This window comes from Macaca nemestrina, chromosome 20 (assembly GCF_043159975.1).
Source record: "Macaca nemestrina isolate mMacNem1 chromosome 20, mMacNem.hap1, whole genome shotgun sequence".
NCBI lineage: Eukaryota > Metazoa > Chordata > Mammalia > Primates > Cercopithecidae > Macaca > Macaca nemestrina.
Window position 1 is genome coordinate 12,611,394 of NC_092144.1, and position 25,483 is coordinate 12,636,876.

The following is a 25,483-nucleotide window of genomic DNA, read 5'->3' on the forward strand; positions in this document are numbered from 1 at the left end:
TTTACCTGTGTTCCTCGTGTAGTAATGGTGATGATTAAATAAGTTACTATGTGGATAGCACAAACGTAGCACAAGGACATGTTTGGGGTCCCCCTGCCTGAGGCAGACCCTGGAACAAGGGTTCAGGTGTAAGTGGTTTATCTGGGAGGTGATCTCAGGAACCACCAGTAGGGGAGAGGAGAAGTGAGAAAGGGAAAAGAGGGTGGAATATAAACAATATGTTATCAAGCGAGTTTCCACTGTAGGTAACTGGGGCTCAGTCTCGCTAGGGAGCTCTGGAGGTCATCCCACCTGAGGGTGAGGGAGCTGGGGTATTTATCCACCAACGCTGCTCCTTTTAGGGTGTGGTGCAAAAAATTCACAGTACTACTGGACTGCAGTTCCTTGGGGGCAGAGCAGGCGACCAGAGAAAGACCAAGGTGAAGGATTAGGTGTTGACAGATAGAAGTTTTGCTGATGCATATTGAAAGAACCAAGGGGATATTCAAACAGCACCTACATGCTCCTTTAAAAAAATCCAACTTCCTTCCTTCTATCCATATTTCCATGAGGATAGAGTAATAGTTAAAGAACCCCCAAAACATTAATCTGCTAAAACAGGGTTTCTAAGCCTCAGCACTGCTGATATTTGGGGCCAGATTATTCTATTTGGGGCCATCCTGTGCATTGTAGGATGTTGAGTAGCATTCCTAGTCTCCACCCACCAGATGCCTGTAGCACCCCCTCCCTAGCTATGACAACCAACAATGCTTGCAGAGATTGCTACATGTCCTTGGAGGACAGACTTGCCCTTGGGTGAGAACCTCTGAGCTAAAGATACATGACTAGTGATCTGTGCTATTAATAATCACTTATGGGCTGGGCACGGTGGCTCATGCCTATAATCCCACCACTTTGGGAGGTCAAGGCAGGAGGATCATGAGGTCAGGAGTTTGAGACCAGCCTGGCCAACATAGTTAAACCCTGTCTCTATTAAAAATACAAAAATTAGCCAGGCATGGTGGCGCGCACCTGTAGACCCAGCTGCTGGGGAGGCTGAGGCAGGAGAATGGCTTGAACCCAGGAGGCAGAGGTTTTGGTGAGCTGAGATGGTGCCTCTGCACTCCAGCCTTGGCAACAGAGCAAGACTCCGTCTCAAAAAAAAAAAAAAAAAAATTGCTTATGTGAGGGCTCAGAACTTCCATTCATGGAAGATTTCCTCTTCAACTCCCTGTCTAGGGGTCTCATTTAGAAACTACCTCCCCAGGAGAAGGAGAGAGTGAAGTCACATTTTCTATACAACCTCAGTCCCCCAAAGAGAAAGAATCCACCAGAGATGCTCTGAAGGTCCCAGCTGGGCCAGTTCCAAGCCTCAGGGAATGTGCCCACATGGGCGCAGAAGTTGCTTTGAGTTGATCACCCTGGAATATGAGACCAAGGTATCTTCAGATTTGGTGGGTATATTAGCCTTTTTTGTTTTGTTTTGTTTTGTTTCTCTGCCTTTTTTTGTTAAGAGACAGGGTCTTGCTCTGTGGCCCAGGCTGGAGCTCACTGCAGCCTCAAACTCCTGGGCTCAAGCAATCCTCCCGCCTTGGTCTCCCAAAGTGCTGAGATTACAGGCATGAATCACCTCACTGGCCTGGCCATGCATTTTATTTTCTTTATTCCGATGCATCTGGGGTCTTGCTGACTCTGGAGGGACTGCCCTGTCCAGCACTAGCCAGTCCCTAGAGGTAGTAAACAATTTAGCCCTGAGCAGGCTTTTCAAATGCAAACCAAACAATATCCTAACCAGCCCATATCCCAACCACTTCCTTTACCTTCCTGACACTATCCACCTGCCCTAACACCCCAAGGTCAGGTCCTAGACAAGTAGGAACATCTCCTCTGCTCCAGGGCCCACTGAAATGATCCAAACTAGCCATTCTCAAGCTGTTTACTCTGCCTCACCCATTCCTTCCCATGGAAACCACAATCAAGGCTCTTGCCCACATTTTCCTTCTCTTCCTGCTTGACTGTGTTGCTTCCCTGCTTGGTCCTGCATGGTGTGCTCCTTCTCTGAGGATCTGCGAGTATAGCAAACTTTCTTTTTGTTTTTGAGACAGGGCTTTGCTCTCTCGCCCAGGCTGGAGTGCAGCAGTATGATCGTAACTTACTGCAGCCTCAACCTCCTGGGCTCAAGCGATCTTTCCACTTCAGCTGCCCCAGTAGCTAGGAGGTACGCATCACCACGCCCAGCTAATTAATTTTTTTTTTTTTGTAGAGACGGAGTCTCACTATGTTGCCCAGACTGGTCTCAAACTCCTGGCCTCAAGTAGCCCTCCCACCTTGACCTCCCAAAAGTGTTTTTATTTATTTATTTATTTATTCATTTATTTATTTATTTTTAGAGATGGAGTCTCGCTCTGTTGCCCAGGCTGAAGTGCAATGGCGCGATCTTGGTTCACTGCAACCTCCGCCTCCCAGGTTCAAGCAATTCTCCTGCCTCAGCCTCCCAAGTAGCTGGGATTACAGGTACGTGACACCACACCCGGCTAATTTTTGTATTTTTATTAGAGATGGGGTTTCACCATGTTGGCCAGGCTGGTCTCGAATTCCGGATCTCAAGTGATCTGCCCACGTGGGCTTCCCAAAGTGTTGGGATTACAGGTGTGAGCCACCGCACCTGGCCAAAGTGCCAGGATTATAGGCGTGAGCCACTATGCCCAGCCACAAACTCTTTCCAGTGACATTCATCTCCTGATTTGTTGACCTCACCACATTTGAATAATGATAATCATAAAATCTGTATGTTAAAGTGGTATGAAAAGGCAAGGTAGAGAAGGAGGAGTTCAGGGAAGCCCCTTGGATGTGGAGCAGGCACTTTCACCTGTGACACTGAGAGGCGTTGGCCCATGGGGCCAGGTGGAGGCCGTACCTGAAACACCGTCATTATTGCTGCTGGAAAAGTATCGAAGTTGGTAGGAGGAGTCCCTTCATCGAAATTAAACCTGCAGGGAGGACACGGACATTTCATGTTGGCCCCACCCCAGGTGCTCTGAGGGCGTGGCTCAGTATCTCATCTCCAAGGAAACGAATGCCTCCATCATCTCTGTCCCCAGGAAACCCTGAGTGGTACCCAGGGCCCTGCTCATCTGGGTGACCGCAATAGGTGTCTGGGCTACAAGGAAGGCAGCCTGCATGGTGGAGGGGAACATGGGCCTCTGGATGCCCTGAGCCTGACCCCGGGGAACCAGGAGTTGGAATTCCTGTGAAGGACTTACTGGCCGCCGAAGAGTTGCATTCCCAAAAGGGCGAAGACGACAATGAACAGGAAAAGGAGAAACAACAGGCTGATGATGGACTTCATGGAGTTGAGGAGAGAGACGACCAGGTTTCTGAGAGATGCCCAGTACCTGCCGACAGAGGCCGGGCGAGGACTCAGGCCAGGCGGGGGAGGCAGGGCCCCGGAGTCAGCCCTCGAAGCACGAGGCTCACTTTCCCAACTTTCTGGAGGCGGCCCCACCATGTCCCCCATCCCCACCCGTCGTACAGATGTCCAGGAACCCCAAAGACTTACTTTGTGACTTTGAAAATACGCAATAACCTGAGGGCTCGTAACACGCTGATTCCAAAGGATGTGCCAGGTTTTATGACAGCCCAGATAACCTCGAAGATGCTCCCAATGATAACCTAAGGCAGAGGACCTGGTCTCATGTCCAGGGACAGTGTCTGGGCTCCAGAACTGGCAAGCATTTCCTAGGCACCAACCTTGCAAGAACCCAACCAAACTCCTCCCTCCAAATGGAAGCCGGGTGAGGATCCTTGACCCCCTCATTCATCCATTCCTTTATCTACAGAGACCAGGTCTCACTGTGTCACCCAGGCTGGAATGCAGTGGCGCAAATCATAGCTCACTGCAGCACTGTCCTCCTGGGCTCAAGTGATCCTCCCACCTCAGCCTCTTGAGTAGCTGGGATTACAGGTGTGCACCACCACACCTGGCTAATTTTAAAGCATTTTTATAGAGATGGTGTCTCGCTAGTATTGCCCAGGCTGATCTCAAACTTCTGGGCTGAAGCCATTCTCCTGCTTTGGTCTCTCCAAGCGCTGGCCTCCACTTTCCAAAGCATTGAGCCACTGCACCTGGCCTCTTATTATTTTTTTTTATATGTATGTATGTATGTATTTATTTAGAGATGGAGTCTTGCTCATCACCCAGGCTGGAGTGCAGTGGCGTGATCTCGGCTTATGGCAACCTCCGCCTCCCAGGTTCAAGACATTCTCCTGCCTTAGCCTCCCGAGTAGCTGGGATTACAGGCACCTGCCACCACGCCCGGCTAATTTTTTGTATTTTTAGTAGAGACAGGGTTTCACTATGTTGGCTAGGCTATTCTCGAACTCCTGACTTCGTGATCCGCCTGCCTCAGCCTCCCAAAGTGCTAGGATTACAGGTGTGAGCCACCACACCTGGCTTCTTTTTTATTTATTAAGAGCTCACACAGGACTGAGAATTCCTGAAACACATAATTACAAAGTGAATGTTCATGCAACTACTACCTATGTCAACAGTTAGGAGAAGGCTAGGGGCAGTGGCTGATGCTTGTAATTCCAGCACTTTGGGAGGCTGAGGTGGGCAGATCACTTGAGCCCAGTAGTTCAAGACCAGCCTGGGTAACACAGAGAAACCCTGACTTCACAAAAAAAAAAAAAAAAAAGAAATTAGTCAAGCATGGTGGCATGTGCCTGTAGTCCCAGTTACTTAGGAGGCTGAGAAGGGAGGACAGCTTGAGCCCAGGAATTTGAGACAGCAGAGAGCTGCGATCCTGCCACTGCACTCCAGCCTGGGCAACAGAGCAAGACCCTATCTCAAATAAAATAAAAAATAAAATAAAAAGGGACATGTGGATACCCTGGAAGTTTCCAGAGACACTGTGATATAACTACCATCCTGAATTTTGTAATAATCATTTTCTTACCTTGAAAAAAAATTGAGGTGAAATTCACATAGCATAAAATTCACACTTTGAATTGCGCAATTCAGTGCGTTTAGGTACATGTACGATATTCTGCAACTATCACCTCTACCAAGTTCCAAAACATTTTCATCACCCCCAAAAGAGGCCCTGTTCCCATTAGCAGTCACTCCCCACTCTCTCTCACCAGACCCTCGCAACCACTAATCTACTTTCTGTCTCTGTGGATTTGCCTGCTCTGGACATTTCATACAAATGGAATTATGCAATATTTGACCTTTTGGGTTTGGTTTCTTTTACTGAGCATTGTGTTTTCGAGGTCCTTGACTTTTTAAAGTATTCAAGTATCATCCTCAAAAAATATAATTTAAGGTAGGGCGTGGTGGCTCACGCCTATAATCCCAGCACTTTGGGAGGCTGAGGCGGGTGGATCACCTGAGGTCAGGAGTTCGAGACCAGCCCGGGCAAATTGCTGAAACCCCGTCTCTACGAAAAATACAAAATTAGCTGGGGATGGTGATGCATGCCTGTAATCCCAGCTACTTGGGAGGCTGAGGTGGGAGAATGGCTTGAACCCGGGAGGTGAGGTTGTGGTGAGCCAAGATTGTGCCACTGCACTCTAGCCTGAGAAACAGAGTGAGACCCTGTCTCAAAAAAAAAAAAAAAAAAAAAAAAAAAAAAAAAAAAAAAGAAAGAAAAAAAAAAAGAAAAAAATATATAGTTTAATTTTGTCCACTTGAACTTTGCATGAACTGTATGGACTTACATTGCTAGCTCCTGCCTCCTTCTGTGCCATGTTACGTGGGTGAGATTCATTCCTGTTGTTAAGCATGTGGCTGTTGTTGGTGGACTTTCATTGTTGCAGAGTATTTCATTATATAGATATGCCACAAAATATTTATCTGTTCTACAGCAAAGGGATACATGGATATTGGGACTTGGAACTATTACAAACAAGGCTGCTCAGGTCATTTTAAAAATTTTCTTTGTTTCTTTTCTTTTCTTTTCTTTTTGAGATGGAGTCTCATTCTGTCGCCCAGGCTGGAGTGCAGTGGTGCAATCTCAGCTCACTGCAACCTCTGCCTCCCCGGTTCAAGTGATTCTCCTTCCTCAGCCTCCCAAGTAGCTGGGATTACAGGCAGGCGCCACGACGCCTGGCTAATTTTTGTATTTTTTTCAGTATAGATGGGGTTTCGCCGAGTTGGCCAGGCTGGTCTCGAACTCCTGACTTCAGGAGATCCACCTGCCTCTGCCTCTCAAAGTGCTGGGATTATAGGTGTGAGCCACTGCGCCTGGTCTACTTTTATTTCTTAGAGATGGGGTCTCAGTCTCTTGTCCAGGCTAGAGTTCAGTGGTGTGATCGTAGCTCACTGCAGCCTCAAGCCTCAAACTGCTGGGCTCAAGCAATCCTCCCACCTCAGCCTTCTGAGTAGCTGGGGCTACAGGTGTGCACCACCACATCTGGCTGTTTTTTTTTTTTTTTTTGTAGAGACAGGGTCTTGCTATGGTGCCTGGCTGGTTTTCAACTCCTGGGCTCAAGCAATTCTGCTGCCTCAGCCTCCTGAATAGCTGAGGTTACAGGCATGAGGCATCACACCCGGCTTTCTTTTCTTTTTTTTCTTTTCTTTTTTTTTTTTTTTTTTTGAGACAGAGTCTCACTCTGTCACCCAGGCTGGAGTGCAGTGGCGCGATCTCCGCTCACTGCAAGCTCTGCCACCTCCTGGGTTCACGCCATTCTCCTGCCTCAGCCTCTCGAGAAGCTGGGACTACAGGCACCAGCCACCAGGCCCGGCTAATTTTTTTGTATTTTTTAGTAGAGACGGGGTTTCACCGTGTTAGCCAGGATGGTCTTGATCTCCTGACCTCGTGATCCGCCTGCCTTGGCCTCCCAAAGTGCTCTTTTCTTTCTAATGGAAAGAAATTGGTTTTATTCTTTAAACACTTGGTTCATTTATGTAGGGAAGGTTTGTTTGTTTGTATGTATTTTGTTTTCTCCAACAACATAATTTTCTATAATGGCAGAAAACAGTACAACATTCAGTTATTATAAATTATTAAGCCTTTCTGAGACCAACAGGACTGTGCTAAGTTATCAGGGCTGCCCTGGGCCAGGCAATCTCCACTTATTTGTGAACAACCTTAATTTCACTTCCAGCTGCAGAGACATTCTGGCCTGTGTCTCCTAGGTATCTGGGTGAGATTTTCTAGGATGAATTCTTAGCAATGGAATGCTGGGTCATATCTCCATCTTGTAGTTTCCACCCTGGTTCGATGAGAAGGATTGGATGTAGATTATTCTCAAGGACTTAGGTTTTGTATTGACTAGTGGGTTCCTGGGTGTTCATCACATTTAAAAGTAAACTAATTAACTGAGCAATTCACAAAATAACAATGGACCATAATGGCTCCATAATGCCAGAGTGTTGTAATCTAACAATTATACTTCTTCTACTCCACGTGACTGAGCTCCAAAGGAAAAAAAGAAATAGAAATCATGATGATGTCCTATTTGTAATCCTGAAGTTAGGTACTTAGTTGGAGCGACACAGGCAACCCACCTAAGGCATGGCTTTTCTCCCAACTTGGAAAACTTGTCTTATGTCCCCTACTTAGCTTTCCAACGGGGGTCTATACGTTTTCCTCCCGCTGGCAGTGGTTGAGGGTTCTGGGTACCCTGTATCCTTGCCAGTATTTGGGATTATTTTCTCATTCCTTCTGCATCCATCTGAGTCTCTCATATTCAGGGGTGACTTTACCTTTCTCCCCTTAATGTGTCCAAGAATCTGTCATTCCAGGCAAGAGCTGGAGAAATGAACTGCTTAGAAACAAGAGCACTTACCCCACAGTCAAAGCAGTTGAAGGAAGAGTGGAAGTAAGGCCGCGTCCCAAGCCCGTACATTTTTATAAACATTTCGGACATAAAGAGTCCTAAGAAAATGAATTCTGCATAGTCTAGAAGGGAGAAGGAGGAAACAGAGAGGAGGTTAGCCTTGCTGAGGGTAGGGGTTCCAGGTGGCTCTGACTTTTCTTTTATTATCATTTTTTAACTTTTTATTTTTTGTAGAGATGAGGTCTTGCTATCCTGTTAGGCTGGTTTCAAACTCCTGGTCTCAAATAGTTTCCCCAATTTGGCCTCCAACATGCTAGAACTACAGGTATGTGTCACCATACCCAACTTCTGACTTATCTTTTTTTCTTTTAAAAATTTTTATGTGGAGATGGGGGTCTCACTGTGTTGCCCAGGCTGGTCTTGAACTCCTGGCCTCATGTGATCCTCCCAGTTCAGTCTCCCAAAGCGCTGGCATTATAGACATGAACCACTGTGCCCACGCCTTGTCCAAGGTGTCCTTCCCATGGGCCTCAGTTTCCGCTGTTAAAAAGGAAGAGCTGGCTGGGCATGGTGGCTCACATCTGTAATACCAGCACTTTGGGAGGCCTAGGTGGGCAGATCAACCGAGGTCAGGAGTTTGAGACCAGCCTGGCTAACATGGCAAACCCCACCTCTACTAAAAATATAAAAATTAGCCAGTGTGGTGACACATGCCTGTAAACCCAGCTACTTGGGAGGCTGAGGCATGAGAATCACTTGAACCTGGGAGGTGGAGGTTGCAGTGAGCCAAGATTGGGCCACAGTACTATAGCCTGGGTGACAGAGCAAGACCCTGTCTAAAAAAAAAAAAAAAAAAAAAAAAAGAAGAGCAACAATTGTGCCCTCCTACCCTCCAACCAACAAGCCAACCAACCTTAGCCAATTTTAAAAGGAATGAGAAAAAGTTCTGTGGGTCTCCATCTTGTAGTTTTTGCCCTGGTTCGATGAGAAGGACTGGATGTAGATTATTGCCAAGGACTTAGCTTTTGTGTTGACTGGTAGGTTCCTGGGTGTTTATGATATTTAAAAAATAAACTAATTAACTGAATAATTCACATAATAACAATGGACCATAACAGCCCCATAATGCCAGGGTGCTGTGATCTGACAATTATTCTACTTCTACGTGACTGGGCTCCAAAGGAAAAAAGGAAATAGAAATCATAACGATATCCTATTTGTAATCCTGAAGTTAAGTACTTAGTTGGAGCGACACAGGCAACCCAACTAAGGCATGGCTTTTCTCCCAACTTGGAAAACTTGTCTTACATCCCCTAGAAATCCTGTGTTGTGAGTGATCTAAAAGTCTTGAGTAAGACAAAATCTTTCGTTCTTTGATGAGCAAGCATAAAAGTGCAAATGCCTCAGGGAGGGGTAAAACATGGATATGTATTTGCTCCAGCAAATAAATGGCTGACATCAGATCCTTTTCTGAGAGGGTTTTCTTGGTGGGGTAGGAAGATGAGGAGTTAGGAAGGGCGTGGGTACTTGCTTAATGGATAGAAAGGAGAGATGAGGAGGGTTTCTGAGGAGCAGAAAGCATACAGAAAGGAAAGAGACAGAGGATTGAAACTAACTTCCATGAATTTCATATAGCTAATTAAGGCCACAAAACTAATTGTCTTTGGTGGTTGTGATGGTTTAAATGTTTGTGTCCCCTCCAACGTTTATGTTGACACTTAATTGCCAATGTAACAGTATTAAGGGCCTTCAGGAGGTGATTAGGTCATGACAGTAGAGCTCTCATGAATGGGATTAGGTGCCCTTATAAAAGAGCTTGACAGAGGAATTTTGTCCCTCTTGCTCCTCCACCTTCTGCCATGTGAGGACCCAGTGTTCCTCCCTTCCAGAGGATACAGTGTTCAAGGTACAATCTTGGAAGCAGAGAGCAGCCTTCACCAGACAAGGAAACCTGCCAGTGCCTTGATCTTGGACTTCCCAGCCTCTAGAATTGTGAGAAAATAAATTTCTGTTCTTATCAAATTACCCAGTCTCAGGTAATTTGTTACAGCAGCACAAATGAACTAAGACATTTGTCAAGGGTGTTTCCTATATCACGCTTTTAAGAGGTGTTCTGAACTAACCGTCAAAGTCCTTCACACTTATTTATCACCAAAATTTCTCTTTATTTATAGGACACTAAGGAGATCCTAGTGTCTGAGGGGAACTCTAAGGTTCCTAGGACAAAAATATCAGCAAAGGAAGTCTGTTTGTAACATCTGATACATTCCAAGACCCACGAGAAGTAACTCTGGGAGGACTGAAGAGTTTCTGAGATCTTGTTCCTCAGTTACCATGGAAACATGATAGCAAGTGATGCACAAGACTTGAAAGAATTACTTATCCCTAGCATTGTTGGATCTGGAAGAACTTTCAGGACCATCAAATCCAGTTTCTACCACATAGTTGTGGAGTCTGAGACCCAGAGAAACAACTACACCTCATTGATCCCAAGACGTACATTTTTGTTCACATTTTGACATCTCTGAAATTAACGTGTATCTTTTTTTTTTTTTTTTTTTTTTTAGATGGTGTCTAGTTCTGTTGCCCAGGCTGGAGTGCAGTGGCGCGATCTCGGCTCACTGCAACCTCTGCCTCTCGGGTTCAAGCGATTCTCCTGTCTCAGCCTTCCAAGTAGCTGGGATTACAGGTACCTGCCATCATGCCCAGCTAATGTGTGACCCTGGGCAATCTACTTAACCTCTCTGTGTCTCAGTTTTCTCAAATGGAAAGTGGGAATGAGTAAAGGACCTTTATAGACACTGAGGGCCCAGGCAGGAAGTCTCAGTCCCTTGTTCCTGAACCAGGACAGACTGTACAAGATCATTAGTGGAGAGAATATAGGAGATTAAAAATAGAGTATTAGAGGAAATTAAAACAAGAAGTAGAGTCCTCATTTATAAGAGACTCCAGAGGGACTAAAAACAATTACTAAGTTTGAAACTAGGTCAGGGCCCTGGGAAGGAGAACTGGTTCCTGAGGGGTGTCCTGGGGGGTCAGCCAACGTGACTGGGAACAAGGAGGGTTATAAGAAGACAATGGCCTGGACTAGGCTCATGGGCCTTTCTAGGTCAAAGACTAGACTGTCTCTTCTTGCTGTCCTAAGTCAATTCTGAACCAGGTCAGAAGGGCAGTGAAAGCCAGTAGGCAAAAGACGTTTTGGGAAGTCCTTACTTGGGACCTGCAAGCCAAAGCCAGGGCATCCACCTGCCCGCCTCACTGCCCAATCACTACTCTTTTAATTTAATTTAATTTAATTTTATTTTTTGAGACAGAGTCTCTCTCTGCTGCTCAGGCTGGAGTACAGTGGCATGATCTTGGCTCATTGCAACCTCCACCTCCTGGGTTCAACCAATTCTAGTGCCTCAGCCTCCTGAGTAGCTGGGATTACAGGTGTGCACCATCATGCCTGGCTAATTTTTGTATTTTTTGTAAAGACAGGGCTTCACCATATTGGCCTGGCTGGTCTTGAACTCCTGGCCTTAAGTGATCCACCCACCTCAGCCTCCCAAAATGCTGGAATTATAGGTGTGAGCCACCGTGCCTAGCCCCAGTCACTGCTCTTGTTGATTCCTCAGAGCTCTTTACTTTTTAAATCCTGCTCAGACATCTCCCCATCTTTTGCTGCTTTTCCTCACCCTCACTTGGCCCTCAATTTTGATACTATCTCATGCTAACTCATATAGAATCTGGGAATAGGCCCAGAGGGCAAAGCCTTGGTGGTCCTTGTACCCTGAGGGAGCAAGATGCTCTCACAGATACTGGAGGGAATGTTCTATGAATGAATAAGAAAGCCAAAAAGGGCAGGGGAGGAAGTATTAGGTTGGTGCAAAAGTAATTGTAGTTAAAAAAAAAAAAAAGGCAAAAAACGCAATTAATTTTGCACCAAACAGGAAAGAAGCAGAATGTTTGAAAGAAGAGAGAAGCAGTCAGAAATAAGCAGAGAAAATGAGGGCAACATATGAGCCACTCCTTATTTCTAAGGCATCCTCTACCTCTTAACCATAAGTTATGAACTTTTCCAGAGATGTACACAGAAATTATTAATACATGTTTCTGTTTCTGTCTATCTTATGAGCTCTGTCTTTCTCTGTCTCTCTTCCAACATCCCCTTCACCAGCACCCCTCTGTCTCTCTCTCTTAGAAAGGAGCATTTGTTGGCCTGAATTCCAGCTTCTAGCTCTCAGGCCTAAGGGAGATGGATTCCATTGTCATTGCAACAGCAACATTGGCCCCAGTGACAGTTATAGAAATGGCTAAAGGAAAGGGCAGATTCAAGGAGGACCAAAGAAGACACACATACTAAAAGAGAAAGTGGAAAAAGGGTGTGAGGGAGGGATCACAGAGTTGGCAGGGGTGGGGCTGGGCGATACTCACAAAGGAAGTCGGAGAGCCACTCGGGCTGGTTGTAGTGAACAATAGCAACACACAGCGTGTTGAGAGCTACCAAACTGAGTACAGTCCAGTAGAAGGCCTGAGTTTTGACCATGCGGCGGATGTAGAAACGCATCCTCCTCTCTTTTTTGTGAAAAAAGGTCGAGTTCTCCAGCTTGGCACTTTTAATGCTGGCTCGGGCGAAGGGAGAACCTGCCAGGGAAAAGATGGAGAATGTCAGGCTTAGGCTGTTCCTGTGGAAGAAATTAACCAGTGTGCAGCCCAAGCACAGATCTTAGCCAGGGGATCCATTAGTCTCTCCAGCAAGCCCTCTGGCCTGAGGGAACCATCATGACCCATGGGCTTAGTTTTGCATAGATGGAGCTTATGAGAAGACAATGTCCCTGAAAATAACAGAATCAGAAATAACCAATGAGTAAGCAGGATGTTGATAGCTCTCTGTTGCAGGAGCCAATTTTCCATGACTCCCACTCCCAGGCACATCTGATACCTCTGGGAGTCACACCACAGGGCAGGATAAAGGAGGGCCTCCATTCCCTGATGCAGGGGCAGGCAACAGAGCTGCACGGAGCATGTTTGGAAGGCCTCCAGAAAGAGATGTGGATAAGACTCTAGTTTTCCATGGACATTTCACTTTAGAAGTGATCACTGAGGAATGAGCTGGGTGTGTCCTCTGCCTGCATATAGTTTTGCTCTTATGCATTTATTGAGTACCTATTTTGTGCTAGCCTCTGTTCCAGGGGCTCAGGATACATTAGGCAATAGAGCCTGGACTTCCTGGGTCTGACCTTCTAAGGGGAGGAGACAGACAGTGGACATAATAAGTAAATTAACAGTGGGATGGAAAATGAAAGGTGCTATGAAAAAAAAAAAGTTGGGATGGGTGCAGTGGCACATGCTTGTAATCCCAGTATTTTGGGAAGCTGGAGTGGGAGGACTGTTTGAGGCCAGGAGTTTGACACCAGCCTGGGCAACATAGCGAGACATGTTTTTTAAATAACAATTGTTTTTTACAGAGAAAAAGTAAAGCATCACAGAGGGACTGGGAGCCCTAGGAGAGTCCACGGGGTAGGCTACAGCATTAAATTGCAAGGTCAAGGTGAGTGTATTGACTTGTCACTTCAGTATCTTAGGTAGAGGAAACAGCAAATTTAAGGTCCTGAAGCGTGAATGTGTCTGCCCAACAGTTTTGGGGAACAGCACAAGGAAGTCAGTGTGGATGGAGTGGAGTGGTTGAGGGGAAAAGAGAAGGAGGTGAAGGCAGGGAGGTGATAGGCAGATCATGCAGGGCCTGGTGGACCACAAGGAGGACTTTGGCTTTTACCTTGAGTGAGGTGGGAGCCATGGAGGGTTCTGAGTACAGGAGGGATGGAACCTGACTTGGGTGTTCACAGGCACCCTCTGGCTGCCGTGGGGGACAGTAGACAGTGAGAGGTGAGGACAGGAGCTGGGAGACCAGGTTGGAGGTGACTGACCCATCCAGGCAAGTGATGATGATGATGGAAGGGAGCTGGAGTTGGGTGGTAGTTAAGCGGGGAGAATTTGGGATGAATCATTTAAGACAGATTCAACATTTGCTGATGGAATGGTGTGAGTATAAGAGACAGGGATGAGCCAAGGTTTTTGGTGAACCCCTTGAGGGATGGAGCTCTCATCCACTGAATGGGCACAGGTTTAGGGGAAGGTCAGAGCTCAGTTTTGGACAGATTGAATTTACCTTCTAAAATACCTCTATCTTTTTTTTTTTTTTTTTTTTTGAGACAGGATCTTAATTTGTTGCTCAGGCTGGAATGCAGTGGCTTGATCATAGCTCACTGCAGCCTTGAACTCCTGGGTTTAAGCGATCCTTCTACCTCAGCCTCCCGTGTAGCTACAACTACAGGCATGTACCACCATGCCCACTTAATTAAAACAATTTTGTTTTTGGTAGCAATGAGGTCTCCCTATGTTGCCCAGACTGGTCTTGAACTCCTGGGTTCAAGCAATCCTCCCGCCTCAGCCTCCCTAAGCATTGGGATTACAGCATGAACCACCATGCCCAGCCTTAAGATACCTTTTCTTATAAACCCTCAGTTGCATTCATTTTTAAGTGGTTCTTCATTGATTCATTCATTCATTAGTACATTCATTCTTTCATCCATCCATTTGTTCATTTATTCATTCATTCTTTCACTATTCTTAAATTCATTAGCACATTCATCATTCATCCATTCCTTTGTGTGTACATCATTCATTTGCTCATCCATTCATCCATCCATTCATTATTCATTTGCTCATTTGTTTCTCCATTCATTCCTCCATTTATCCATTCACCCATTCATCCATCCAGCACACTTATCAAAACCACCCCACTTGCCAGATACAGGACACAGCAAACACCTCCAAGGAGGCCACTTCCTATCAGCAAAATTTTCAACGGAGATTTTGAGTTGGCACCCTAGGGGCCATACCGACTCATACTGGGTTTGTGAAAGCTGAAATTATTGGTCCACATTTAAAAACTGGGAGATTTTCCATGAAAATATGGATTTCAGCTTCCCCTGAATGAAAATAACAGCTGACGTTTATGGAACATTTAGCAGGCACCAGGCACTGCAGGGAACATGTTTTACACGACAAGCTACTTGCTCCTCCTCAGAGTCCTAGGAAGTAGGGACCAGTGTTATCCCCATTTTACAGCCAAGGAAACAGGCTGAGAGGGGTCTAGTAACTGGTGAAGATGTGTCAAGATAGTTCAGAGGGTGTGCTCTGGGCCACCACATTGCACACCTGGGGCATGTGGCCATGAGGCCGGGGCACAATTCCACTAGGCTGCAGTTGGCCAGGCCCGGTGGCTGTGACCTCCTTACAGGGACACCTCTCCTTTCTGCAAATACCATTCCCCTCAGGTTCATCACCTTCTCGAGCCCAGGGGCAGCTCCTCATGACCCTGCCCAGCATTTCTGGCCCTAGTCCCTGAAACTCTCAAAGATGTGTCCAGATCTGCAGGTCTCCAAAGGGCTTGGCCAAAAGAAATAAGACCCTTGGGACCTTGGGGGTCAGAGGGGATGTTCCACAGATCGAGAGAGAGAGAGACAGAGAGGAAGAGAGGGAGAGAGAGAGAGAGAGAGACCAACCACAACAGGCAGAAGGTCCCCAGCCCCCACTCCTGCTGAAGCCACACTGAAAACCTAGCTTAATCACCAACCAGCAGATGACCTTGGGCAAGCCACCTTGGTACACTGGAGACAACCACAGTTCCTACCTCAAAGGGCCATCCAAAGGCATAAATGAATTAATACATCTTAGCATGATGCCTGATACCTTATGATTATTGGATATAAATCTTCTAGTATAACCTCAAGAGCTGAAATAATGACTAGGTTCACGTGCCAGCCATTGAGAAAGTCTTTCCTGATCACTCAGCCTGGAGACACATCCCCACAACAGGTGTACCCTTCACTGGGAAGGGAGAGGGAAATGAATATTAATTGAACACCTACTAAGTGCTGGACCCCACGCTAGGTACTGTTACTTCTATAGTTGAATTTCATGCTCACTTTGACTCATGTTCCCTTTTTCTATACATTCCTGTCTCTCATTTTTCTCTATGGTCTGGAATTATAACTGTAGACAGTTTCTGGATTTTTAAAAATCATTTTCAAGAGATATTTTATTCAACCCAATACATCCAAAATATTACCATTTCAACATGGAATCAATATTAAGATGGATTCAAAAGATATTTTATACTCTTTCTTTTTGTACTAAGTCTGATGTGTTATTATGAAGTATATCTTAGTTCATGGTCAGCCACATTCAAGGGATCAAGAGCCAGTATAACTGGTACCAGTCCAAAATGTTCTTTTCCTTTTTTTTTTTTTTTGAGATAGAGTCTCATTCTGTCACCCAGGCTGGAGTGCAGTGGCATGATCTTGGCTCACTGCAACCTCCGCCTCCCAAGTTCAAGTGATTCTCCTGCCTCAGCCTCCCAAGTGGCTGGAACTATAGGTGCCCACCACCACACCTGGCTAATTTTTGTATTTTTAGTAAAGATGGCGTTTTGCCATGTTGGCCGGGCTGGTCTTGAACTCCTAACCTCAAGTGATCTGCCCACTGCAGCCTCCCAAAGTGCTGGGATTACAGGCATGAGCTACTGGATGTCTGGGCCAGTCTGCAATGTTTTATGGTGAGGGAAGGGGTATGTCACCGCCAAGGATTCATCTGGTGATTTCTGGCAATTTGTATACCCTTAAAATTATATGTAAATTGTAATACAGCCATATTTGGCTTAATAAGGGAAACATGTTCTGAGAAATGCAGTGTTAGGCAATTTTGTCCTTGTGTGACCATCCTAAAGTGAATTTACACAAACCTAGATGTTGTAGCTTACTCCACACCCGGGCTATATGGCTTGCAGCTCCTCGGCTACAAGCCTGCCCGGCATATTACTGTACTTAATACTATAGACAACTATAACATCATAGTATTTGTGTGTCTGAACATATCTAAACACAGAAAAGGTACAGTAAAAACAGTATAAAAGAGAAAAGATGTTCAGCTGCATAGGGTACTTAGCATGAACGGAGCTTGCAGGACTGGAAGTTACTCTTGGTGAGGGAGTGAGTGAGTGGTGAGTGAATGTGAAGGCCTAGGACATTATTGTACACTCCTGTATATATTATAAACACTGTATACTCAGGCTACATGACATTTACAAAAAAATAAAGTAATTAGGGCCAGGCACGGTGGCTCATGCCTGTAATCCCAGCACTTTGGGAGGCTGAGGAGGGCGGATCATGAGGTCAGGAGTTTGAGACCAGCCTGGCCAACATGGTGAAACCCTATCTCTACTAAAAACACAAAAATTAGCCAGGCGTGGTGGTGCACACCTGTTATCCCAGCTACTCGGGAGGCTGAGGCATGAGAAGCGCTTGAACCCAGGGGGCAGAGGTTGCAGTGAGCCGAGATCATCCCACTGCACTCCCGCCTGGGCCACAGAGCAAGACTCTGTCTTGGAAAAAAAAAAGTAACCGTGCTCATGCTACAACATTATGACAGCTATGATGTCACTAAGTTATAGGAATTTTCAGCTCCATCATATTATCTTATGGGTTCACAATCATATATATTATCTGTCATTGACCAAAATGACATTATGCAGCATATGACTGTAGCTGCTGCCCATAGTGTGGGTTGAACTGTGTCCCCCAAAAAGGTTTGTTGAAGCCCTAACCCCTGGTACCAGCAAAAGTGGCCTTATTTGAAAATAGGGTCTTTGCAGGTGGTAATCAAGTTAAGATGAGGTCAAACTTAATTAGAGTGGGTCGTAAATCCAACGACTGGTGTCTTTAGAAGAGGAGAAGCAGGCTGGGCACTGCGGTTCACGCCTGTAATCCCAGCACTTTGGGAGGCCAAGGCAGGCGGATCACTTGAGGTCAGGAGTTCAAGATCAGTCTGGCCAACCTGGCAAAACCCTGTCTCTACTAAAAAATACAAAAATTAGCTGGGCGTGGTGGTGCACACCTGTAATCCCAGCTACTCAGGAGGCTGAAGTGGGAGGACTGCATGAGCCTGGGAGGTTGAGGTTGCAGTGAGCTGTGATCGTGCCATTGCATTCCAGCCTAGGTGACGGAGTGAGACTTGTCTCAGGAAAAAAAAAAAAAAAAAAAAGGAAAAGAAATGGCATAGAGACTCACAGAAAGAAGACCATATGACAACAGAGGCAGAGATTGGAATTACGCATCTATGAACTGAGGAACACCAGGGATTGCTGGCAGCACCAGAAACTAAGAAAATGGAATGGAACAGATTCTCCCCTAAAACCTTCGGAGGGAACATGGTGGCTCTGCTGACACCTTGATTTCAGTTTGGACCTCTGGCCTCCAGAACTGTGAGAGAAGAAATTTCTGTTGTTTTAAGCCACTGGGTTTGTGACACTTTGTAATGGCAACTCTGGGAACTCAATACCACCTATATAGAGCCTGTATTATTAAAACCACGTAAATGGATCCCCTTTTCCCCACATCCTCGCCAGCACTTGTTAGGATTTGTCTTTTTTTTGTTTTTTGAGATGGAGTCTCACTCTGTCACCCAGGCTGTAGTGCAGTGGCGTGACCTCTGCTAACTGCAACCTCTGCCTCCTGGTTTAAGCAATTCTCCTGCCTCAGCCTCCTGAGTAGCTGGGACTACAGGTGTGCACTACTGCACCTGGCTAATTTTTGTATTTTTAGTAGAGACGGGGTTTCACCATGTTGGACAGCCTGCTTCTCCTCTTATAAAGACAGCAGTCGTTGGATTTAGGACCCACCCTAATTAAGTCTGACCTCATCTTAACTTGATTACCACCTGCAAAGATCCTATTTTCATGTAAGGCCACATTCGCAGGTATCAGGGGTTAGGACTTCAACAAACCTCATTTGTCTTTTTGATGATAGCTACTCTAGGCTGAGCATGGTGTCTCACACCTGTAATCCTGGCACTTTGGGAGGCCAAGGAGGGCAGATCATTTGAGGTCAGGAGTTCAAGACCAGCCTGACCAACATAGTAAAACCCCATCTCTACTAAAATACAAAAGTTAGCTGGGCATGGTGGCGTGTGTCTGTAATTTCAGCTACTCAGGAGGCTGAGGCAGGAGAATCCCTTGAACCCAGGAGGGACAGGTTGCAGTGAGCTGAGATCACGCCACTGCACTCCAGCTTGGGCGACAGAGCGAGACTTCCTCTCAACAAACAAACAAACAAACAAAAAAGATACAGCTACTCTAACAGGTGTGAGGTGATAGCTGATGGAGATTTTGATTTGCATTTCTCTGATGATGAGTGATGTTCAACATTTTATTCATATACCTGTTGGCCACTTGTATGTCTTTTCTTTTGGGATACGTATGTTCAGATCCTTTGTACATTTTTATTTCGAGACAGGGTTTCATTCTGTCGCTCAGGGTGGAGTGCAGTGATGCAATGTCAGCTCACTGTAACCTCCTCCTCCCGGGCTCAAGGGATCCTCACATCTTAGCCTCCCGTGTAGCTGTCTTTGCTCATTTTTAATTGGGTTACTTGTTTTCTTGCTGTTGAGTTGTTTGAGTTCCTTATGTATTTTGGATATTAGCTCCTTATCACAAGTATTGTTTGCAAACATTTTCTCACATTCCTTAGGTTGTCTCTGCCCTCTGCAGAATGTTTCCTTTGCTGTGCACAAACTTTTTAGTTTGATACGATCCCATTTGTCCATTTTTGCTTCTGTTGCCCGTGCTTTTGAGGTCCTGTCCAAAAAAATCATTCCCGAGACCAATGCCATGGAGCTTTCTCCCTATGTTTTCTCAGAGCATCTTTACCATTTCAGGTGTGACATTTAAGTCTTTTCAGAACATCTGCACTCCCACGTTCGCTTCAGCATTATTCACAATAGCCAAAATACGGAAGCAAACTAAGTGTCCCGCAATGGATGAATGGATAAAGAAAATGTGGTATATATACAAATAGAATATTATACAGCCCTAAAAAGAAGGAAATCCTGTAATGTGTGACAACATGGATAGAAATGGAGGAGTAAAATAAGCTGGCACAGAAAGATAATTATGGTATGATCTCATATGTGGGAGCTTAAGACTAAAAAAAATCGATCTCATAGAAAGGGCAGGAAGGTGGTTCCTGGAGGCTGCAGGGGAGGAGGAGGGATTGAGAAAGAGAAGATGTTGATCAAAGGGTGTAAGTTAGAGTTAGCCTGGAAGAGTAAGTTTTAGTGACCTATTACATTGCATTGCATTGCATTTAGTGATACATTAATACATTACTGTGTATTTATATTGCATTATTAATGTGTTGTGTATTTCAAAATTGCTAAGAGATTTTTAATGCCTTCCCTACACACAAAAAAATGGTGAGATGGTGAGGTGATAGATGTGTTAACTAGCAATGATTGAATCATTCTATGATACATACATAGATTAAAACATCACACTGTATCCCATAAACATACACAATTACCATTTGTCAGCTGCAAATAAATTAATTGAAAAATCATGCCTGTAATCCCAGCACTTTGGGAAGCCAGGGCGGGAGGATCACTTGAGGCCAGGAGTTTGAGACCAGCCTGGGCAACATAGCCAGACCTCATCTCAACAACAACAACAACAACAACAAATTAGTTGGGTGTGGTGGCACCTGTAGTCCCAGCTACTTGGGAGGCTAAGCTGGGAGGATTGCTTGAGCCCAGGAGTTCCAGGCTGCAGAGAGCTATGATCATACCACTGCACTCCAGCCTGAGTGACAGAGCAAGAACCTACCTCTAAAAACAAATTTAAAAAATCATCTAAATAGGATCTGGTTTTCCTAAGAAAGCAGAGTTACAATGGCAGCTTCCATTCATAATGGCTCAACTTTTTTTGTTTTGTTTTCATATGCTCCACATTTTACTTATTTATAATTGTTTTTTTCCTCCTCCTCCTCTTCTTCTTCTTCCTTCTTTCTTCTTCTTCTTCTTCTTCTTTTTTTTTTTTTTAAATACAGGCTAGGTACATTGGCTCACACCTGCAATCCTAACACTTTGGGAGGCCAGGGCGAGAGGCTTGTTTGAAGCCAGGGGTTTGAGACCAGCCTGGGCAACGTAGCGAGACCCTGTCTCTATCAAGTATTAGCTGGGCACTGTGGCATGCGCCTGTAGCCTCAAATGATCCTCTCACCTTGGTCTTCCAAAACGTTGGGATTACAGGCGTGAACGACCACACCTGGCCTGTACTGTTGCATTCTTTACAGAAATAAATAAAGGCTCACTCTATTACCCAGGCTGGAGTGCAGATCTTGGCTCACTGCAACCTCCATTTCCCCGCTTAAGTGACGCCTCTGCCTCCCGAGTAGCTGGGATTACAGGTGCCCGCCTCCACGCCCAGCCGATTTTTGTATATTTATTAGAGACAAAGTTTCAACATTTTGGCCAGGCTGCTCTTGAACTCCTGGCCTCAAATCATCTGCCCGTCTTGGCATCCCAAAGTGCTGGGATTACGGGTGTGAGCCACCACGCCCAGCCATACTGTTATTTTTCTTTTTAAAATTATTATTCATTTATTATTATTCATAAAATTGCCAGATACAGGCTGTATCTATTTATAGTGCACGACATGATATTTTGGCCATATGTATACACTATGGAATGGCTCAGTTGAGCTCGTTAACATATGCATTACCACATATGCTTATCACTTTTGTCATGGTGAGAACGCTTAAAATCTACTCTCTGAGCAATTTTCAAGTATACAATACATTGTTATGAATACAGTCACCATGCTGTACAATAGATCCCTTGAATGTATTCCTCCAGTCTAAATGAAATTTGATATCCTGCCAGGCGCAGTGGCTCACACCTCTAATCCCAGCACTTTCGGAGGCTGAGGTGGGCAGATCACTTGAGGTCAGGAGTCTGAGACCAGCCTGGCCAACATGGTGAAACCCCATCTCTACTAAAAATACAAAAATTGGCCAGGCCTGGTGGTGTGCACCTGTAGTCCCAGCTACTTGGGAGGCTGAGGTGGGAGAATCACTTGAACCTGGAAGGCGGAGGTCACAGTGAGCCGAGATCGCGCCACTGCACTCCCACCTGGGTGACAGAGTAAGACTCCATCTCAAAAAACAAGAAAAAAAAAACAAGAAAAAAAAATGGATATCCTTTCAGTAACATGGCTCAACTTTCCATGTCAATGATTCAAGTTCCTTATTTGAGCAGTAAGTTCATCAATTAGAAATGAACCTGCTGTATAGTGCGTTTATCCACTGATTCAACAACACAGTAGAATCACCAATTATATAAGACTCCGTGTGGATCAAGTGTGGTGGGTCACGCCCGTTATCCCACTGCTTTGGGAGGTGGAGGTAGGCGTATTGTTTGAGACCAGGAGTTTGAGACCAGCCTAGGCAATATATCGAGAGCCCATCTCTTAAAAAATATAAAAAACTTAGCTGAGTGTAGCAGTCTACACCTGTCGTCCCAGCTACTAGGGAAGCTGAGGTGGGAGGATCACTTGAGTCCAGGGGTTTGAGGCTGCAGTGAGGTATGACTGCACCACTGCACTCCAGCTTGGGCAACAGGGCAAGACACTGTCTCAAAAAAAAAAAAAAAAAATAGGACTGTGCGTATTGTGGTGCAATGTGAATGTGAACGCAGACACCATAAAGCTCTCACCTTACTTTGAAATATGCATTACTGTATTATTACATTCTTTTTTTTTTTTTTTTTTGAGATGAGGTCTCTGTCATGCAGGCTAGAGTAAAGGGGCATGCCGCGGCTCACTGCAGCTTTAACCTTCTGGGCTCAGGTGATCCTCCCACCTCAGCCTCACGAGTAGCTGGGACTACAGGCGTGTGCCACAATGCCCAGCTAATATTTGATAGAGATAGGGTCTCACTATGTTGCCCAGGCTGGTCTGAAACTCCTGGCCTCAAACGATCCTCCCACCTCGGCCTCCCAAAATGTTGGGATTACAGGCGTGAGCCACCACACCCTGCCTGTATTATTGCATTCTTTACATAAATAAATAAAGGTAAATGTGATTCCTTGCCAGAATCCTGGAATTCCAGAGATCTCTTTTGGAGTGGTCTAGAAAACCACTGGCTAGATTGGGGGCTCCTTTCTTTGTCTTTTTGAGTAATCAGGCTGATGAGGTGGGTTTTGGTGGATTTGCCGGTAGCAAACGTGGCTATGAACTAACAAGCCACTGGCCTGGGTTTTGGGTCTGTTTAGAAAGCTGCAATGTCACCTGCCTTGTTAACGGAGGTAGAGGCTGCAGTGGCAGTGAGCTGAGATGGTGCCATTGCCCTCCAGCCTGGGTGCTACAGCAAGACTCCATCTCAAAAAAAAAAAAATATACACACACACACACACACACACACACACGCACGCACGCAGATTTTTTTTTTTTTTTTTTTTGAGACGGAGTCTTGCTCTGTCGCCCAGGCTGGAGTGCAGTGGCCAGATCTCAGCTCACTGCAAGCTCCGCCTCCCGGGTTTACGCCATTCTCCTGCCTCAGCCTCCCGAGTAGCTGGGACTACAGGCGCCCGCCACCATGCCCAGCTAGTTTTTTGTATTTTTTAGTAGAGACGGGGTTTCACCGGGTTAGCCAGGATGGTCTCGATCTCCTGACCTTGTGATCCGCCCGTCTCGGCCTCCCAAAGTGCTGGGATTACAGGCTTGAGCCACCGCGCCCGGCCAGATTTTTTTTTTTTTTTTTGATGGAGTTTCACTCTTGTTGCCCAGGCTGGAGGGCAATGGCATCATCTCAGCTCACTGCAGCCTCCGCCTCCCAGTTTCAAGCGATTCTCATGCCTCAGCCTCGCAAGTAGCTGGGATTACAGGCGCACGCCACCACACCCACTTAATTTTTGAATTTTTAGTACAGACAGGGTTTCACCATGTTGGCCAGGCTGGTCTCCTACTCCTGAGCTTAAGCAATCCGCCTGCTCAGCCTCCCAAAGTGCTGGGATTACAGGCGTGAGCCACCACGCCCGGCCAACAAAGCAGATTTTTAAGAATTAATGTTACTTATTTTTTTTAGAGACAGGTCCTCACTCTGTTGCCCAGGCTGCAGTGAAGTGGCACAATCATAGCTCACTGCAACCTTGAATTCCTGGGTTCAAGAAATCCTCCTGCTTCAGCTTCCCAGGAGGTGGGACTACAGGCGTGTGCCATAATGCCTGGTTAAGTTTTTAAACATTTTGTTTTTCAGAGACGGAGTCTTGTTATGTTGCCCAGGCTGGTCTTGAACTCCTGGCCTCAAGAGATCCTTCTGCACTGGCCTCCCAAAGCAGTGGGATTATAGGCGTGAGCCACTGTGCCTGGCCATAAGACAGATTTTAAAACAATGGAAGTAACCTAACACGTGAGACAGACATAATTGATCAAATACACAAGACACCGACTGAGCGCTCCAATTCTTGACATTTGCTTACAGGAGATTAAACAGATGCACACACAAGTGTAAGTAGAACGAGTTCTCCATTACAAGAAAAAGCATGTTTTGGCTGGAAATTAAAAATGCAAATGAAAACAAGCTTTAAGGTTTCATTACAAACCCACTTAACTGGGAAAGGAAATTAAATTGGTAATATTCGATGGCCTGGGTGGGGAATCCACGAACATATGCATACTTGGCAGGGTTTATAAATGGGCTCCATGTTTTTGAAACTCAGAATGGCTCTTTGAATAATGAGTTGAAAAGCTGTTAATATCTTTGATCCTATAATTATCTCCAAGGAAATACGCCCAAAGGGTGGCGGGGGGGGGAGTCATTGTACGTAAATGTGCACAGCAGTGCTCTTCGTAAGAGAAATGACTGGAAACAACTCAAACACCCTATAAAGGAACTATGGCTAAACAAACCATAGTGTATCCAAGTGTATCCACCCTACGAGATATGTGATCGCAATGGAAATTATGCCTAAACTCAGCAATAAGGTTATAAACTAGGGGTGAGTGAAAAAAAGGGAATATGAAATAGACCAGAAACTATGGATCAGAAACACATGGATGTGCTAACTTCTCTCCTTCCTCCACTTCTCTCCCTCCCTCTCTTCCTCCCTTCCTCTTTCTCTTGCCATCCTTTCTTCCTCTAAATTGCGGCCACACAGTTTTCTAAGCAGCCTAAATTCCTTATCTCCTCAATCTTATTCCAGTCTTATTTCCTCTGCCTGGATGCTTTTCCTTCCATTAAAAACAAAGATCCATTAAAGAACAACAACAATACATTCTCACTTTAGAAGGTCACGCTCAACATAGTCACAGTCAATGAATCAACAGGACAGAGGAATGAGAAGGGAAAGAATAAATGTTCCCTCTTTCCTCAAACTCTGGCTCTTGTGGTGGCAAAGGTCTGAGCCCTGCCTCTCACACTGTTCGTTGTGCTATTACCACCACCGTGATTTCCTACCCATCCTTCAGTTTCCAGCTTAAACATCACTTCCTCCGGGTAGCCTTCCCTGACTGCTCCCCATCCTTCCAGAGCAAACTAAGCCCAGAGCCTCTCCCTGATGTGCCATTACCATTACAGGTTTATTTGTGTAATTCTCTGTTTAATTTCTATTTCCTGCACCGGACTGCAAGCTCCATGTAGGTAGGGATTTGGTTTGTGTCTTTTTTTTTTTTTTTTTTTTTTTTGAGACAAGATCTTGCTCTGTTGCCCAGGCTGGAGGGCAGCGATGAGATCTCAGCTCACCACAACCTCTGCTTCCCAGGTTCAAGTGATGCTCCCGCCTCAGCCTCCCGAGTGGCTGGGACTACAGGCTAAGTTTTTGTATTTTTAGTAGAGCCAGGGTTTCA

At 45.5% G+C, this 25,483-nt stretch overlaps 1 protein-coding gene across 12 annotated transcripts in view; it reads right to left on the reverse strand.

Annotated features, from left to right (window-relative positions):
• LOC105499905 (calcium voltage-gated channel subunit alpha1 A) overlaps positions 1-25,483 on the reverse strand; it is a 433,831-nt gene that overhangs the window by 109,528 nt on the left and 298,820 nt on the right. For 11 of the 12 annotated variants that reach the window (XM_011710610.3, XM_071087269.1, XM_071087268.1 and 8 more), the window contains 5 exons: positions 12,181-12,390; positions 7,774-7,886; positions 3,539-3,651; positions 3,243-3,374; positions 2,897-2,969 (listed from right to left, as the gene is read on the reverse strand). In XM_011710610.3, the coding sequence (XP_011708912.2) occupies positions 2,897-2,969; positions 3,243-3,374; positions 3,539-3,651; positions 7,774-7,886; positions 12,181-12,390 (641 nt within the window). Of the gene's footprint in view, positions 1-2,896; positions 2,970-3,242; positions 3,375-3,538; positions 3,652-7,773; positions 7,887-12,180; positions 12,391-25,483 lie in introns of those variants that run through there. The other variant, XM_071087276.1, reaches the window with a different exon arrangement.